Raw genomic sequence first — 15,198 nt, forward strand, 5'->3', positions numbered from 1 at the left:
AAACAAATGAAATGAAAACTAACAAATTTTTTTGGCAGTGCACATGTCTAACAGAGATATAGGTGCTTAGTTCAAATTTCATGAATCAGGTATATATCCACTTTAAGGTTTCTTGGTTGTCACTTGGCAACTCGAAGTTTCAGCTCACTCCATAAATGTTTTATAGAATTAAGGTCTGGAGACTGACTAGGCTACTCCATGACCTTTATGTGCTTCTTCTTGAGCCACTCCTTTGTTGCCTTGGTGGTTTGTTTTCAGTCATTATGCTGGAAGACCCATCCATGACCCATCTTCATCTTCAGTGTTCTGGCTGGGGGAAGAATGTTCTCATCCAAGAGTTTACATACATGGCCCCATCCATTGGCCCCTCAATGCGGCAACGTCTACCTGTACAGTTAGCAGAGAAACAGCCCCAAAGCATCATGTTTCCACCTCTGTGCTTGACTGTAAGGATGGTGTTCTTAGGGTAATAGTCAGCATTTTTCTTCCTTCAAACTTCTTCTTTCTGCTCTAATTCATCCCAAAGGTGTTCTATCGGGAAGAGGTCAGGACTCTGTGCAGGCCAATCAAGTTCCTCCACCCCAAACTCGCTCATCCATGTCTTAATGGACCTTGCTTTGTGCACTGGTCCAAATCATTTGGTGGAAGGGGGATTATGGTGTGGGTTGTTTTAAGGGGTTGAGCTTGGCCCCTTAGTTACAGTGAAGGGAACTTTATGCTGCCAACTTTGTGGGAACAGTTTGGGGATGGCCCCTTCCTGTTCCAATATGACTGCGCACCAGTGCACAAAGCAAGGTCCATAAAGACATGGATGAGCGGGTTTGGGGTGGAGGAACTTGACTGGCCCTGCACAGAGTCCTGACCTAAACCTGATGGAACACCTTTGGGATAAATTAGAGTGGATACTACAAGCCAGGCCTTCTCGTCCAACATCGACCTCACAAACGTGCTTCTGGAAGAATGATCAAACATTACCATAGACACACTCCTAAACCTTGTGGACAGCTTTCCCAGAAGAGTGAAAGCTGTTATAGTTGCAAAGGGTGGGCCAACTCAATATTGAACCCTACGGACTAGGACTGGAATGCCATTAAAGTTCATGTGCGTGTAAAGACAGATAGGTAGGGTTAGGGCACTAAGGTTGTGAGCAGAGGACACATCTTTTTATTTTAGTCAATTTTAATTTCATCCAATACAGCTAAATTTGTTCTCCAAGTAGATCCCCGTCATCATTTGACATCACCTGTAGACAAATTTCTTCACTTTGGCTCTTTGTGTTATTTTGGACTTCTTTTGTAATGCTATCCTTTAACAATGACCCACTATCAGTTGTCTGATTAGTTATTTTATAAAATTTCCTCCAGCCATATACACCAGCTCCTATGGCAAAACACAGGCAAACTGCAAATGCAGCAGCTATCAGTACAGTGGTTGTAGTGCTCTTTTCATCAGTTGTGGCGTAAGCATGGTAAGGGTCTTCCTCCTGAACCCTGGGGCTTTTCACATGAACCAAATTAGATATCTCTGACCTTTGCCCGTTTTTATCAATAGAGCAGATTGCAATATAGGTGATGATGCCATGGTCTGCAGTCCTGTTTCCCAACTCAAATATGAAGGTCTCCCTGCTGCCTGCATTCTTTGGTTTGATGTAAGAAGCATTGATGGCCAGAGCTCTGGAAATGTGTTGCCTTAAAATTAATGGATTGACACTTATTCGAATGTCATAACTTGAAGCTGAAAGAAAAACAAAAATATGACTTAACTGATGCTTTCCCTATGTTGAAACTGTACTCTATTTTAAACTTTAAAAGGAAAAAAGAAGACAATACAAGATCCCTCCCTACTCATGGCTAAGTGCCTAAAAGTGTCTTTCCACTGTCCAATAAACGTGGCTACTACAATAGGAGTGATGTTGGTATGGCTATGAAGTCAGAGAAAATTAGACCACAGTAACAAAGTAAAACTAAATCAGAAAGAGCACAAATAAAGGTTGATTGTCTACATATGGTATTATTATTATGGCCTATTTATTTTAAAAGTTTGAAGGGTAACTCCACTTTTGTGGGAAAAAAAATATTAAATAAAAAAAATATCATACCACTGCGACACAAGTCATATTGGAATTGAATGTTATTAAAAATGACTATTCCATTTCAATCTGCAGCTCTGTAATTTTCTGTAAAATGCAATGCAATATGGCTACCTGGAGGGGTTCTGTACACAGCAGACTGGGTCAAATCAGTGAGGGCGATTCCAAAAACCAAAGGGTTGTGGTCAGACCACAGAGAGGGGCAAATAACAATCTTGTTCACCAGTGACAGAGAATGAAGTTGCAGAAACACGTGGTCTATTCTGCAAAAACTCTGATGAGGATTGGAGAAGAAGGGGAATTCCCGAGAACAGGGGCGTTACTTGTGCCACACGGCCACCAAGCCATATATATTGAAAAAGAGTATACAGTGCCTGTTCTTGAGAGGCATTGTGGGATGGGGGTGCTTCCTTGGAACTACGTCTGTCCAGAGTTGAAAATAGAATTTGAGTCTCCCATCAAAATAAGCAGGCCCTTCTGGTGCCTGGCAACTACTTGGAGTAAGGGTTTTTCTAATTTCTTGGCATTTTGGGGCTGGGTACAAGGAGGGGGGTTAAAGTTTCTCTTACAAATATGATTTTGCGTTAAGGTTCTTTTCCATGGTCCTGGGAGAATATGTGCTTTATGTATGTTCCTTTTCTCCACTGGCTTAGTGTTCCCTGTTGTTGGTAAGATACTCTGTAATGGTTGGGAACCTGGAGCCCTGAAATGCAGAATATGCATCTTGCGGCTTTATTGATCCCTGCAGTAATTTCCCCTACTATATATTATGGCGTTAACCCTGCGTCTGGTCTCCTGGAATGTTCAGGGACTTAACACTAAATTTAAAAGATCTTTGATGTTTGATTATTTGAAGAAGCACAACCCGCATATGATTCTTTTGCAAGATACACATTTACAGGGCTCCAGAATTCTTTCTTTAAAGTGGGCTCACATAGCTTGACGACTAAGGCACTGCCTATCTCAGTATTAACTGTTAAAACCTGCTATACCCCTTTAACTTTGGTCAACATTCATGTGCCTCCGCCTTTTTTATCTTACCCGCTTGGATGACATGCTCCAAGCGACTTTGTCAGTTGCAGGGGGGAAAATATTAATTATGAGGGATTTTAATGCTGTGGCGGGCCCCTCTTTGGATAGGAGGACTGGATCGTCTGGCTCTCCTGTCCCTTTTGCAGTATGGTTGTCCATTTATGGGTTTCAGGATGTCTGGAGGCACAAACATCTAGGCCACAGAAAATACTCTTGCTATTTGAAGACGTATAAGTCGTTGTCCAGAATTGACATTGCACTTGCTGAAGGGGCAGGATTGGGACTAGTGGAGTCAGTTGAATATTTACCCAGGGAAATTTCTGATCATTCACCTATAGCCTTATATTTTCATGTGGGTGTCCAGCTAGGTATTCGCCATTGGTGTAGGGAGGCTAACTGGTTACAAGAGGAGTAGGTTAAGATTGCCTGTACAAAAGCTACTCGACACTACTGGGTAGAGAATAATGTTAGTGGCTCACGCCTACTTCAATTGGAAGCCTTTAAGGCCACTCTGAGAGGGGTATTTATGTCCGAGGTATGGAAACTTTAAGCACCAACTTGCCTCTACGACATTAGGAAAAGGTAACAAGTGTTTCTGTTTCTGAAGCTGCATCTTGCAGACTTTTGTTCTTGTATACATCCCGTACTACTGCGAGTTCTTCACCTATCTGCCAGAAATTGACATTCCCTTGCTGTCAGATGATGACCAGGGACTGGTTTATAGAGATATTATGCTGGAGGATGTGGAGGGTGCTATTGCCTCCTTTTCCCCCTACAAATTTTCAGAATTAGATGGCTTACCCTCAGAGTGGTATGGGACTTTGAGATTTATTGGCCCCCAGGTTACTTCAGGTTTTTAACTCGGCGAGAGAGGAATGTAGCTTGCCACTGTCTATGAGAGCAGCTCTGGTAGTCTTGATACCTAAGGATGGTAATGGTCCTAAGGAGTGTGACTCGTACCGTCCCATTTTGCTGATGAATGTTAACACTAAGATCCTTCCCAAGATTTTGGCCTGTAGACTACAGATGATTATTTTGAAACTCATTAATGCTGATCAAACTGGCTTTATGCCTGGCAGGTGTGCTCAGATGAATATCAGAAGGCTTTTTGTGAACTCGCAGTCTCTACACGACAACTCTGAGGCAAGGGTGGTGGCCTCACTGGACACAAAAAAGGCCTTTGGCCTTCGGTAGAATGGCCCTATCTATCCCTTCTGCTTGAACATTTGGGCCTGAATTTGTGTCATGGGTCTGGTTGTTATATACGGCTCCTGTGGAGCATATTCGTATTAATGGTATTATCTTAGATCCTTTATCAATGTTTTGGGGAACAGGACAGGGATGCTCCCTATCCCCTCTTCTGTTTGTCTTGGGCATTAAGTCATTAGCTTCTAAACTAAGAGAGGATAGGTCCTTTTCTAGCCTATGTTTTGGCCAGATGGAGGAGCATGTGTCATTATATGCTGATGATATGCTCTTGTATGTGCAGGATTTGGGGGTCCTCTCTGTCCACCCCTTTCTCATTGATTCAGGAGTTGGGGATTATACCCGGGTTTTGCATTAATTGGGCCAAAATGTCCTTGTTCCCTATTGATGAAGTTTCGGACATCCCGGGGAACTATCCTATCCCATTGTCTATGTATTTTTGTTATCTGGGGGTCCAGATTCAGTTGCCAGTATCTACATTTTTGTAAAACAGACCGCAGTGGTGCAAACATTTCAAGATTAGGTGCAAAGATGGCAAGCCCCCTCGCTCACTCTTATGGGCAGAGTTAACTTTTTCACAATGATATTCCTCCCTAAAATTTTATATACAGTATACTGTCTAACTCTCCCATATATGTGCCGGGGCAGGTTTTTCAGGCTAAATATTCTATAAGGTTTATTTTACACATTCTACAGCAGAGGTCTCCAATCTGTGGTCCGCGGCCCAACACCAGGCCATAGTAATGTCAGCGGTGGGGGAGAGTGATTACATCATCTCTCATTGTCTGCACCGCTGTTCCGCCCTTACTTACAGGGCCACAAAGACTGCACTACACAGACGTGCAGCGGCATCCCAGAAGAGAGAGAATGATGTCATCTCTCAATGCCCGCTCTCACGCTCATCTCTCACTCACATGTACCTATGTATCACCTACAGCTAGTTTACCCATGCTGAGGAGAGGCTGACAGCTTTGAACCTGCAAGTACTTTGCAATATTGGGGGAGGAAGCCTGATTTTACATGTAAATTAATTAGTGACAAACTGCTATTTTTTGGGTGGCAGCCAGGTAACTGTGGCAATCCCCATTCTGCTAGCAGGCAGTGTGGCAAGTGACATCCCCATCTGGTGGCAGGCATAGTGACAAGTGACATCCCCATCTGGTGGCAGGCATAGTGGCAAGTGACATCCCCATTAGAGGCAGGTGACATGGCAAGTGACACGCTCAAGGCTCCCACTGATTCTGCATTATGGCGAGTTGAACTATTTCATTTTATATTACAATGTAATGATAGAAATAATGCGTTTCAATCATCCTGACACCATACTAACCATGGTGCTGGGATGATTGAAGCACTAACACCAGCCATTGCCCTGACAAATTGTCCACAAAAAACCCCTGTCCAGTTTGTATGTATATATAATTGTTGTATTTCCCCTTCCCTTTTTTGGCCCAAAGTACGCTGTCACTGGGACAGAAACCCACCAAACTTTTTTATTATTATTTTTTTTTACAGTTACCAGAATGGGAGTAGAGGAGAAGTCTCCCAGTTGTGACAAATGGTCAGGTGACAATGGTCTAAATGGTGTTTCTCATTTTCTGTGGTGTCTCTGGGACAGGAAGGCAAAGGAAATCCCTCTTATGGGGCACAGATAGCAAAAATAACATACAAAAAATTATAGAAGTTTTAGCTACCCTCTATATCAAAAATGTGTTTTAAAGTTTTGGATTTAAATACAGTATAAAATTCAGAAATAAAATAAGCTGTGCAATTATATCAAAGAAAACTCACCTGCTCCCTGGTCATAGTCATCACCTGGCGCTGTCCAAAACAATACTACATGTTCATTTTCCATTTTTGCTTCAAGGTCGTTTATTTTACATGGAGGGAAACTATCCTCATCCAATGAGTTGTGAGAGACATTTGTAACTTTGAAACTGCCCAGAAAAATGACTCTGCTGAACATTTCATTTGTGCTTTTATCTTTATAAACTGGTCGAGGAGGATTCATATTGATGGTGTCTGCAATAAATATTTACAGAGCAATCTAAATAACTAAAAGATAATGTCTATATGATGTAACTTAGCATTATTCTGGTTTATAAACTCACCATTCTCGATGTAACCAGGAACATACAGGGCTGGATTGCTCTGAGGAGGTTTCAGAGAGGTAGTGTTGGTCCATTCAGCAAACATTTTCATTGTATGTCTACCATTATTAGTGAAGCGAAATAAATAGACAGAGTAGACACCATCACCCTTAGTAACATCAGCACCTACAGAATTTGTAGATAAAAATAAATAAATATATGTCAATGTCATCATTAATGTCTGTATCTTTACCCTAGGTTCACAACTATGCGTTTTTAGTGCATTTTGCAGTTTGCAGAAACGCACTATAGTCCATTTAACATGGTTTCCTATTGTACAAGTTCACATCTATGCGTTTTGCGACTGGTGTGTTTTTGGAAAGGGTCGGGGACTTTTTTCTGCATTTTGCGTGTAATAGACTTTCAATGGAATTACACCAGAAATGCAAGTGTTGTGTTTGTGATGCGAATTTTCATGTGTTTTGCATTTTTTTATTTTTCCATTTAAAACACTGTATATAGCTGGTTGCTAAGGAGGGGTCAGGAAGCATACAGCCGCATCCTTAAAAACCAATGAGTAATCAGCTGTCAGTTAGATTCCCAGCTGAAAGCTGAATGTAAAAAAAAGAAAAAAAAGAAAAATTTATGGCATAATTCCGGAAAAAAAATACGGTGTGGGGTCCCCCCCCCAGGTCCATACCAGGCCCTTCGGTATATAATAACTGTATAGGAAATATCTGTAAAAGGAGACTAACATCTGGGGAAGATGGCTGAGGTAACACACTGTGATGACACAGAGTGCTTTGCACAAAAGGGACTACTGTCAGGAGTCATATAATGAGGTATGGTGTGCTGCACTAGAGATTCTTGTCAAAGAAATCGTGAACTGTTTAGCAGTGTCATTGTGACAGTATGAGTTACAAGAATATTGCAGTAAAGCATTGAAAAAGCTTTTGGACTGGGAATTCTTTCATTCTGGGTAACAGGCCTCAGACCAGGAACATGTGAGAGAGTGGGGCTCAGCCCAGGAAAGTGTGACACAATATGGTGAAGTATCTCCAAACAACAAGTAGGTGGCAATCCTATCCAAGAAGACGCTGGGTGGTTCGAGAGTCAGCATGGTGTGATTAGCTTCCCAATTTGGGGCCCTTACATGCATAGTTGGCAACTGTCCCATATTTTCCGGTATTTAGACCTTTGTCCTGTCCTTTGTACTGGATCCCGGGAAATCTGTGTTTTCCTGATTTTTTGACACACGCTATAGGTGAGTGGCCAGCACAGGTGAATTTCCTCAGCCGGCCACCATTTTACAGAAGACCAGCTATCGCGAGGAAGAAACCAGAGGCGGAACCCAGGCTCCGCCTCTTCGTTCTTCCCTTCGGCCTCCACGAGCTGGTCTTCTGGGCGCGGGGGAACAAATCACCAGTGGTGGTGCTAATGGAGAGCGGCCGATGTAAGGAGGGACTCTGCTGGGGACACCTGATGTAAGGGGGGACTTCGCTGGGGACACCTGATGTAAGGAGGGACTCCCCTGGGGACACCTGATGTAAGGAGGGACTCTGTTGGGGGCAACTGATGTAAGGAGGGACCCTGCTGGGGGCAACTGATGTAAGGAGGGACTCTGCTGGGGGCACCTGATGTAAGGAGAGACTCTGCTGGGGGCACCTGATATAAGGAGAGACTCTGCTGGGGGCAACTGATGTAAGGAGAGTAATGAATAAGAAAGGTAGTGGTGCATTGTACACAAAAAGGATATATCTATTGATAAAAGCAGTATATAAAATTCGCAATGGGGGGATATCCAGTAAACAATACAGGTCTGGGTATGTCTATGCGACTAGTTTAAACAGCAACACTCATTTCTACTAATAGTCCACAACATAAATACATAAAATAGTGAAAATTCATATACAATCCAAAGTGCAACGTGTTGCGATCCTGTAGTCGCATAAAAGTGCAAATATTCCAATGTGCCGCTGTGGCTGATAAAACAATAATGTTCGTTGCTATTAGTGTAAAATCTACAACATGAAACCGTGAAACAATAAAAACAAGAAAAAAGAAAAAACACAATATAACATTCAAAAGTGCAGCGTGTTGCGATCCTAAAATCGCATAAAGTGCAAGTGTTCAGCTGTGGTGCACATAGGCAAACCTTCAAACATAAATGATAATTAAGTGACAAAAAATATAAGTGTATCAGACACAAAGTCAGTTTTCAGTGCAAAGTGCTGCGATTATTCTCAAAATCGCATAGGGTGTGACTTCTTCAACAAGATATACGATGTGGAGCTGTTGCAATGGGAAGGGCAGTGGTGCTGGTGGAAGGGGATATGGCCTTGGTGGTCCCATATATACCAGTAATGGATGTCCCCTTACCTTACCGCTGTAAGGTAACAGCGTATATATAGAGAGCTTTTTGGAATCCTTTTAACGGGGTTTCCTCTGTGGTATTGCAGTCAGGGTTCCTCACCACAGCTGAACACTTGCACTTTATGCGATTTTAGGATCGCAACACCGATCTCATTTCTTGAGGTGCTAAAATGGCAGGGCAGTACAAATCCCCCCCAAATGACCCCATTTTGGAAAGTAGACACCCCAAGGAAATTGCTGATGGGTATGTTGAGCCCATTGAATATTTATTTTTTTTGTCCTAAGGGATTGAATAATGACAAAAAAAAAATAAAAAATTTTTTTTACAAAAAGTTGTCACTAAATGATATATTGCTCACACATGCCATGGTTATATGTGGAATTGCACCCCAAAATATATTCCGCTACTTCTCCCGAGTATGGGGACACCACATGTGTGGGACTTTTTAGGAGTCTAGTCGTGCACGGCACCCCGAAAACCAATCACCACCTTCAGGATTTCTAAGGGTGCAAATTTTTGATTTAACTCCTCACTACCTATCACAGTTTCGAAGGCCATAAAATGCCAAAATAGCACGAAACCCCCCAAAATGACCCCATTTTGGAAAGTAGACACCCCAAGCTATTTACTGAGAGGCATGTTGAGTCCATGGAATATTTTATATTTTGCCACAAGTTGCGGGAATATTACAAACTTTTTTTTTTGCACCAAGTTGTCACTAAATGATATATTGCTCACACATGCTATGGGCATATGTGAAATGACACCCCAAAATACATTCTGCTGCTTCTCCTGAGTACGGGGATACCACATGTGTGGGACTTTTTGGGAGTCTAGTCGCGCACGGCACCCCGAAAACCAATCACCACCTTCAGGATTTCTAAGGGTGCAAATTTTTGATTTAACTCCTCACTACCTATCACAGTTTCGAAGGCCATAAAATGCCAAAATAGCACAAAACCCCCCCAAATGACCCCATTTTGGAAAGTAGACACCCCAAGCTATTTACTGAGAGGCATGTTGAGTCCATGGAATATTTTATATTTTGCCAAAAGTTGCGGGAATATTACAAACTTTTTTTTTTTTTGCACAAAGTTGTCACTAAATGATATATTGCTCACACATGCTATGGGCAGAAGTCAAATTACACCCCAAAATAAATTCTGCTGCTTCTCCCGAGTACGGGGATACCACATGTGGGGGACTTTTTGGGAGCCTAGCCACGTACGGGACCCCGAAAACCAAGCACTGCCTTCCGGATTTGAATATAAAATGCTACCAAAAAACCTGTTAGCGATGACAGGGATCAGGCCTGACTCTGCGATCGCTGCAGTTATGTGTTTAGTGTTTTGTAAGTGACAGTGATCGATCGATACTGCACTTGGGTGGGCTGGGCAGAGGGGCAAAACGCAGGTGCTAGCAGGTATTTGGGCTGATCCCGCTAACAATGCGTTTTTTTGGAACCCTAAACTGCTGGGGACGCTAGTATAGATCTGATCAGATCAGATATTGATCTGTTCAGATTCTATACCACTACGGGAGGTGTATGCTTTGCGTGTGGGTGTTAGCGGTACTGGCACTAACCTAGCGCTGCCTGGGGCGACGCAGACCCTGACCCTAAAACCTAATTGATATCACCCGCCGGGTGATCAGGGGGTTAAACCTTTATTGGGTAATAAATGGTGGGTGCCCTGATGCTATAAAAAACAAACTAACCAGAGTCACCCGTAACACTTATACGGTGATCAGTGGTGAAAGGGTTAACTAGGGGCAATCAGGGGGTTCAAATTTTTATTAGGTAGTATATGGGGGTCCCTGGCGCTATATAAAAACCTGACGGGGAACCTAAATAACTAACTGGCTAACCAGCGTCACCAGTGACACTTATACTGTGATCGCTGGTGAAAGGGGGTGAAAGGGTTAACTAGCAGCAATCAGGGGGTTAAAACCATTATTGGGTAGTATATCGGGGTACCTAGCGCTATAAAAACCTGGCGGTGAACCTAAAAAAATAACTAGCTACCTAGCGACACTAGCGACACTGATGCAGCGTTCAGAAAAATTATCGCTTAGTGACACTGGCAAAAGGGGGTGAAAGGGTTAACTAGCGGAAATCAGGGGGTTAAAACCATTATTGGGTAGTATATCAGGGTACCTAGCGCTATAAAAACCTGGCGGTGAACCTAAAAAAATAACTAGCTACCTAGCGACTGTAGCGACACTAATGCAGCGATCAGAAAAACGATCGCTTAGTGACACTGGCAAAAGGGGGTGAAAGGGTTAACTAGCGGCAATCAGGGGGTTAAAACCATTATTGGGTAGTATATCGGGGTACCTAGCGATATTTTTGTGTTTTGTGGGTTTGTGTGCCTGTGTGTACCTACATGTCAGTGTAGTGTTGGTGCACACTTACTATTAGTCTTCTCCTCGTAGTCCGGTCAAAAAGACCGCCCCGAGGAGAATGACATCACTTCCTCCTTCCTGTGTAAACAATACACAGTGGGAGGAAGCTTCTCATTGGCCAGGAGCGATCCAGAGGGGGTGGCCGAAAACCAACGGCCATCCCCTCATCACGGAGCGCTCCTGGAGCGAACCGGACCGCCGTAACCAGCGGGAGGGGGTCCGATCGGACCCCCCACCCGCTGGAAGGCAGGCACGTACATCTACGTGATTGTGCCTGCCTGTGCCATTGTGTTGATGTACATTGGCAATACGGCGGTCCTGAAGTGATTAAACTAGTCACATAGACATACCCAGACCTGTATTGTTTACTGGATATCCCCCCATTGCAAATTTTATATACTGCTTTTATCAATAGATATATCCTTTTTGTGTACAGCGCACCACTACCTTTCTTATTCATTATTCCCCGGGGTTCAGATATTTCCCTTTCAGTGTGTGCAGCAGTACCCTATCTCCCTCTATTTCCCTGACGTGGCGCAGGAATACTTTTCCACTGATGTAAGGAGAGACTCTGCTGGGGGCACCTGATGTAAGGAGAGACTCTGCTTGGGGCACCTGATGTAAGGAGAGACTCTGCTGGGGGCACCTGATGTAAGGAGAGACTCTGCTGGGGGCACCTGATGTAAGGAGAGACTCTGCTGGGGGCACCCGATGTAAGGAGACACTCTGCTGGGGGCACCTGATGTAAGGAGAGACTCTGCTGGGGGCACCTGATGTAAGGAGAGACTCTGTTGTGGGCAACTGTTGTAAGGAGGGACTCTGCTGTGGACACCTAATGTAAGGAGAGACTCTGCTGGGGACACCTGATGTAAGGAGGGACTCCAGTGGGCACACCTGATGTAAGGAGAGATTCCACTGGGGACACCCGATGTAAGGATTTTTCTTCCCCCGCAAGTCACGAACGCCCCATACAATACAAACGAATACCCCACCCCCTAATTATAATAAGAATCCACCTACAGACAAAAAAGTGCTCCTATACATTTTTTCACAATGTTGGCAACAATGTACATGTAGGAGATCAGCAACATTGAAATGCAAAGAAATTATGAAAAATTTGCTAAAACAAGTATTTTATGAAAAAAAAGACAGCTGTTTATAACATACAGGGCCTTTGAAAACTGAATATCATCTAGTTAGGGTTTAGATCTACTTTACAGATTGGACAATGTGAGTACAAGTCTAATTTTTTTTTCAGTTTTGCTTTGGGTAGGAAAGACTAGCATAAAAAAAAAACTCCTATTAGGTTGTATTTTTGCTGTCTGTGTCCTGCTGGGGAGATTTTCCTTCACTTCCTGTCCAGGAGATGTAACAGAAAGACCCATCTTAGCTGCCACTGGAACATTTGCCTTCAATGTATGATTTCCCTCACATGTTGCTCTGGTAACTATGGTCATTAGGACAAATACGGAGGTGAAACTTCCCAGCAGTTACATAAATGATTGGCCCAGTTTTTGCTAGCTGGAATGTAAATCAAAACAGGATGGTTGCTACTATCTGGAATTGAATCAAAACTTAAGGATAAAAAATATGTGCAGTTTGTTCTCAGTTAAGCATGAAATAAAGTTTGTTAGTATACTGATTAAATGAACCTATATAGAATCAGTCTTGTATACCTGCTCCATCATCAAGGAGTGTTAAAGTCAGAGGATCTCCAGTTTCTGGCTCAATGACAGCAGTAACATTAGCTCCCAGCACAGCTGCAAATCCGTGTTTAACCTCTGCAAATAATGTAACTGGATGCGGAGAAGTGATCGTATTGTTGATTTTTCCAGCAGTAACGCGTACAAATGGCATGACTTCCGATGATGGCCTTGAGGTAACTAGAACACCAAGGGCTTGACTGTCATTTAAGGCGTTTTTTATTCTATATAGCCAAGTACCGCTCTATACAATTAAAACATAAGAGACTTTAACATAAGAATCGTCAACATTCTAGATCAAGGAGGTACAATTAGCTAAGTATAGTACATGAAGAGCTGTCTGTGATTTGCTTTTTTAAGGCTCATGCAAATGGGCAAATGCAGCATTCTTTCAGCTGCATTCAGGTTGCATTAAAGTGTTTATAAACAAAACAATGAACTTTCTCTGCCCACACGGCCACGTCATTCATTTATTCACACAGCTCTATGTCTGAATGAACTACAAGTCCCAACATCCTTTGCAGTGTCAGCTTGTAATTCTCAATAAACTACCATGGCGCTGTGGAGCACCGTGGTAGTTCATTAAGTCTTCCTGTCAGGGAGTATCGGCTTACCCGAATGGGATGTGCGGGCAAGCAGATATACTGACAGTGTGCAGGAGACCTGCATGGCATCAGCAATCTGCTGATCGCTGGTGTAATGCTTTACAGGCTCCTACTACAAAAAAAAGAAATGCACTTTTTTTTTTACCTGCAAAAAATGTGCATTTATTCTTTTTTTTTTTTTTTTTTTTTTTTTTTAAACGTTAACTTATCTTTTAAGTCTGGTAAATATGCCATTGAAAGCATTTTGTTATATCTGTTCAATAAGTGCAAAAAAAATACCTTTTCATCTTGTCAGAAATTTACAGCTGTTAACCTCTAAAATTTATATTTCTGATTCATTAATCACAAGATATGATATGGGTTAAATGAGAATTCAACTGACCAAGAGTGAAAGCTTTAAATATAATAACATTTATTAAAAGCAGTTGAAAGTCTAGCTAATACACAAATCTCTATCTATGGTCTTACATCAAGGAAAAAAATACTAGGTTGAAATAAAATATTTACATGAAGGAATACAGGGTATATTCTTTAAGACAGTGATCTACAAGCATATTTAGTTACAAGTAACAGGGCACACCTTTCCCATAATTACCCATCCTTACCAACGTTCCACTCTGATGGCTGGTTTGCCAAAAAAGAGACTGTTACCTCCCCTTTGCTGTGAGTATATGCCTCCATGCTGATGCCCCATAGGCTCCCTAGCTTGGATCCCAATTGGAGGGCTTACTACATAAGTCGCCCCCCTTTCATGCAAATCCTTGTGACTATTCTGGGCAGAAGATTTAATTGGATTTCCCCAGGAACTAAGGTATCAATTATGGGTTGGGCTTCCTTCATTGCATACCCCAGCATGGGGTCCTTTGAAGTGAGTAGGTGTAGAACAATGGAATTGGCTCTCCATTGTTGGTATATACAAGTCTTGTCTCCACATTGTCTGCTCTTAACAAGCACTTGGGGGAAGCCCTGTAACCCGATGCAAGCCAAATGAGATATATTCATAATTACAATATTTTACAGATATTAATGAAGATTTCACATAAACTCATAAGGCAACAGAGCTATAATATGTCCTGTGCACACTTCTCGTGTTATTTTAAGAAAATTTTATCTTATTTTGGACTACAAAACAATTAATCCTGATGTTGTTGAGATAAGGAGAAAGGGAGGTATCAAGTACCCTATCAAAAGACAAGTGGGATGGGCTGATACTGTACTTCCAACATCTTGAAGGGGGTACAATTTGCAAATACCCATGTATTACACAGACGTACTGCATATGTTATTTTTTTTTACCTGAAATAGACTTTAAGAAAAAAAATTTTTATATACTTCTGAGATCCTTCCAACCCTGCTTCTGATCTCCTTCTAACTTCTTTTGTATTGCTTTATTATTATTATTATTTCAGGTACTTATATAGCACTGTCAATTTACGTAGCGCTTTACATATATATTATACATTTACATCAGTCCCTGCCCTCAAGGAGCTTACAGTCTAAGGTCCCTAACTCACATTCATACATACTAGGGCCAATTTAGACAGGATTCAATTAACCTACCAACATGTGTTTTGAGTTTGGGAGGAAACCCACGCAGGCACAGGGAGAACATGCAAACTCCAGGCAGGTGGTGTCGTGGTTGGGATCCAAACCAGCAAACCCTTCTACTGCTATACAAAAGTGCTAACCACTACAC

General features: G+C 42.3%; 1 protein-coding gene across 1 annotated transcript in view; it reads right to left on the minus strand.

The window, feature by feature from the left end:
* Positions 1 to 1,161: 1,161 nt before the first annotated feature.
* Positions 1,162 to 15,198, minus strand: part of LOC143928229 (calcium-activated chloride channel regulator 2-like) — a 56,211-nt gene continuing 42,174 nt past the window's right edge. The window contains exons 11-14 of the mRNA XM_077452979.1: positions 12,871 to 13,141; positions 6,439 to 6,603; positions 6,119 to 6,349; positions 1,162 to 1,734 (exon numbers count right to left, since the gene is read on the minus strand). Of these exons, the coding sequence (XP_077309105.1) occupies positions 1,199 to 1,734; positions 6,119 to 6,349; positions 6,439 to 6,603; positions 12,871 to 13,141 (1,203 nt within the window). The 3' untranslated portion in view covers positions 1,162 to 1,198. The remainder of the gene's footprint in view (positions 1,735 to 6,118; positions 6,350 to 6,438; positions 6,604 to 12,870; positions 13,142 to 15,198) is intronic.

The sequence above is a fragment of the Lithobates pipiens genome, unplaced genomic scaffold, assembly GCF_037356315.1.
Source record: "Lithobates pipiens isolate NorthernLeopardFrog02 unplaced genomic scaffold, aLitPip1_a1.2 Scaffold_23, whole genome shotgun sequence".
In the NCBI taxonomy this organism is placed as follows: Eukaryota; Metazoa; Chordata; class Amphibia; order Anura; family Ranidae; genus Lithobates; species Lithobates pipiens.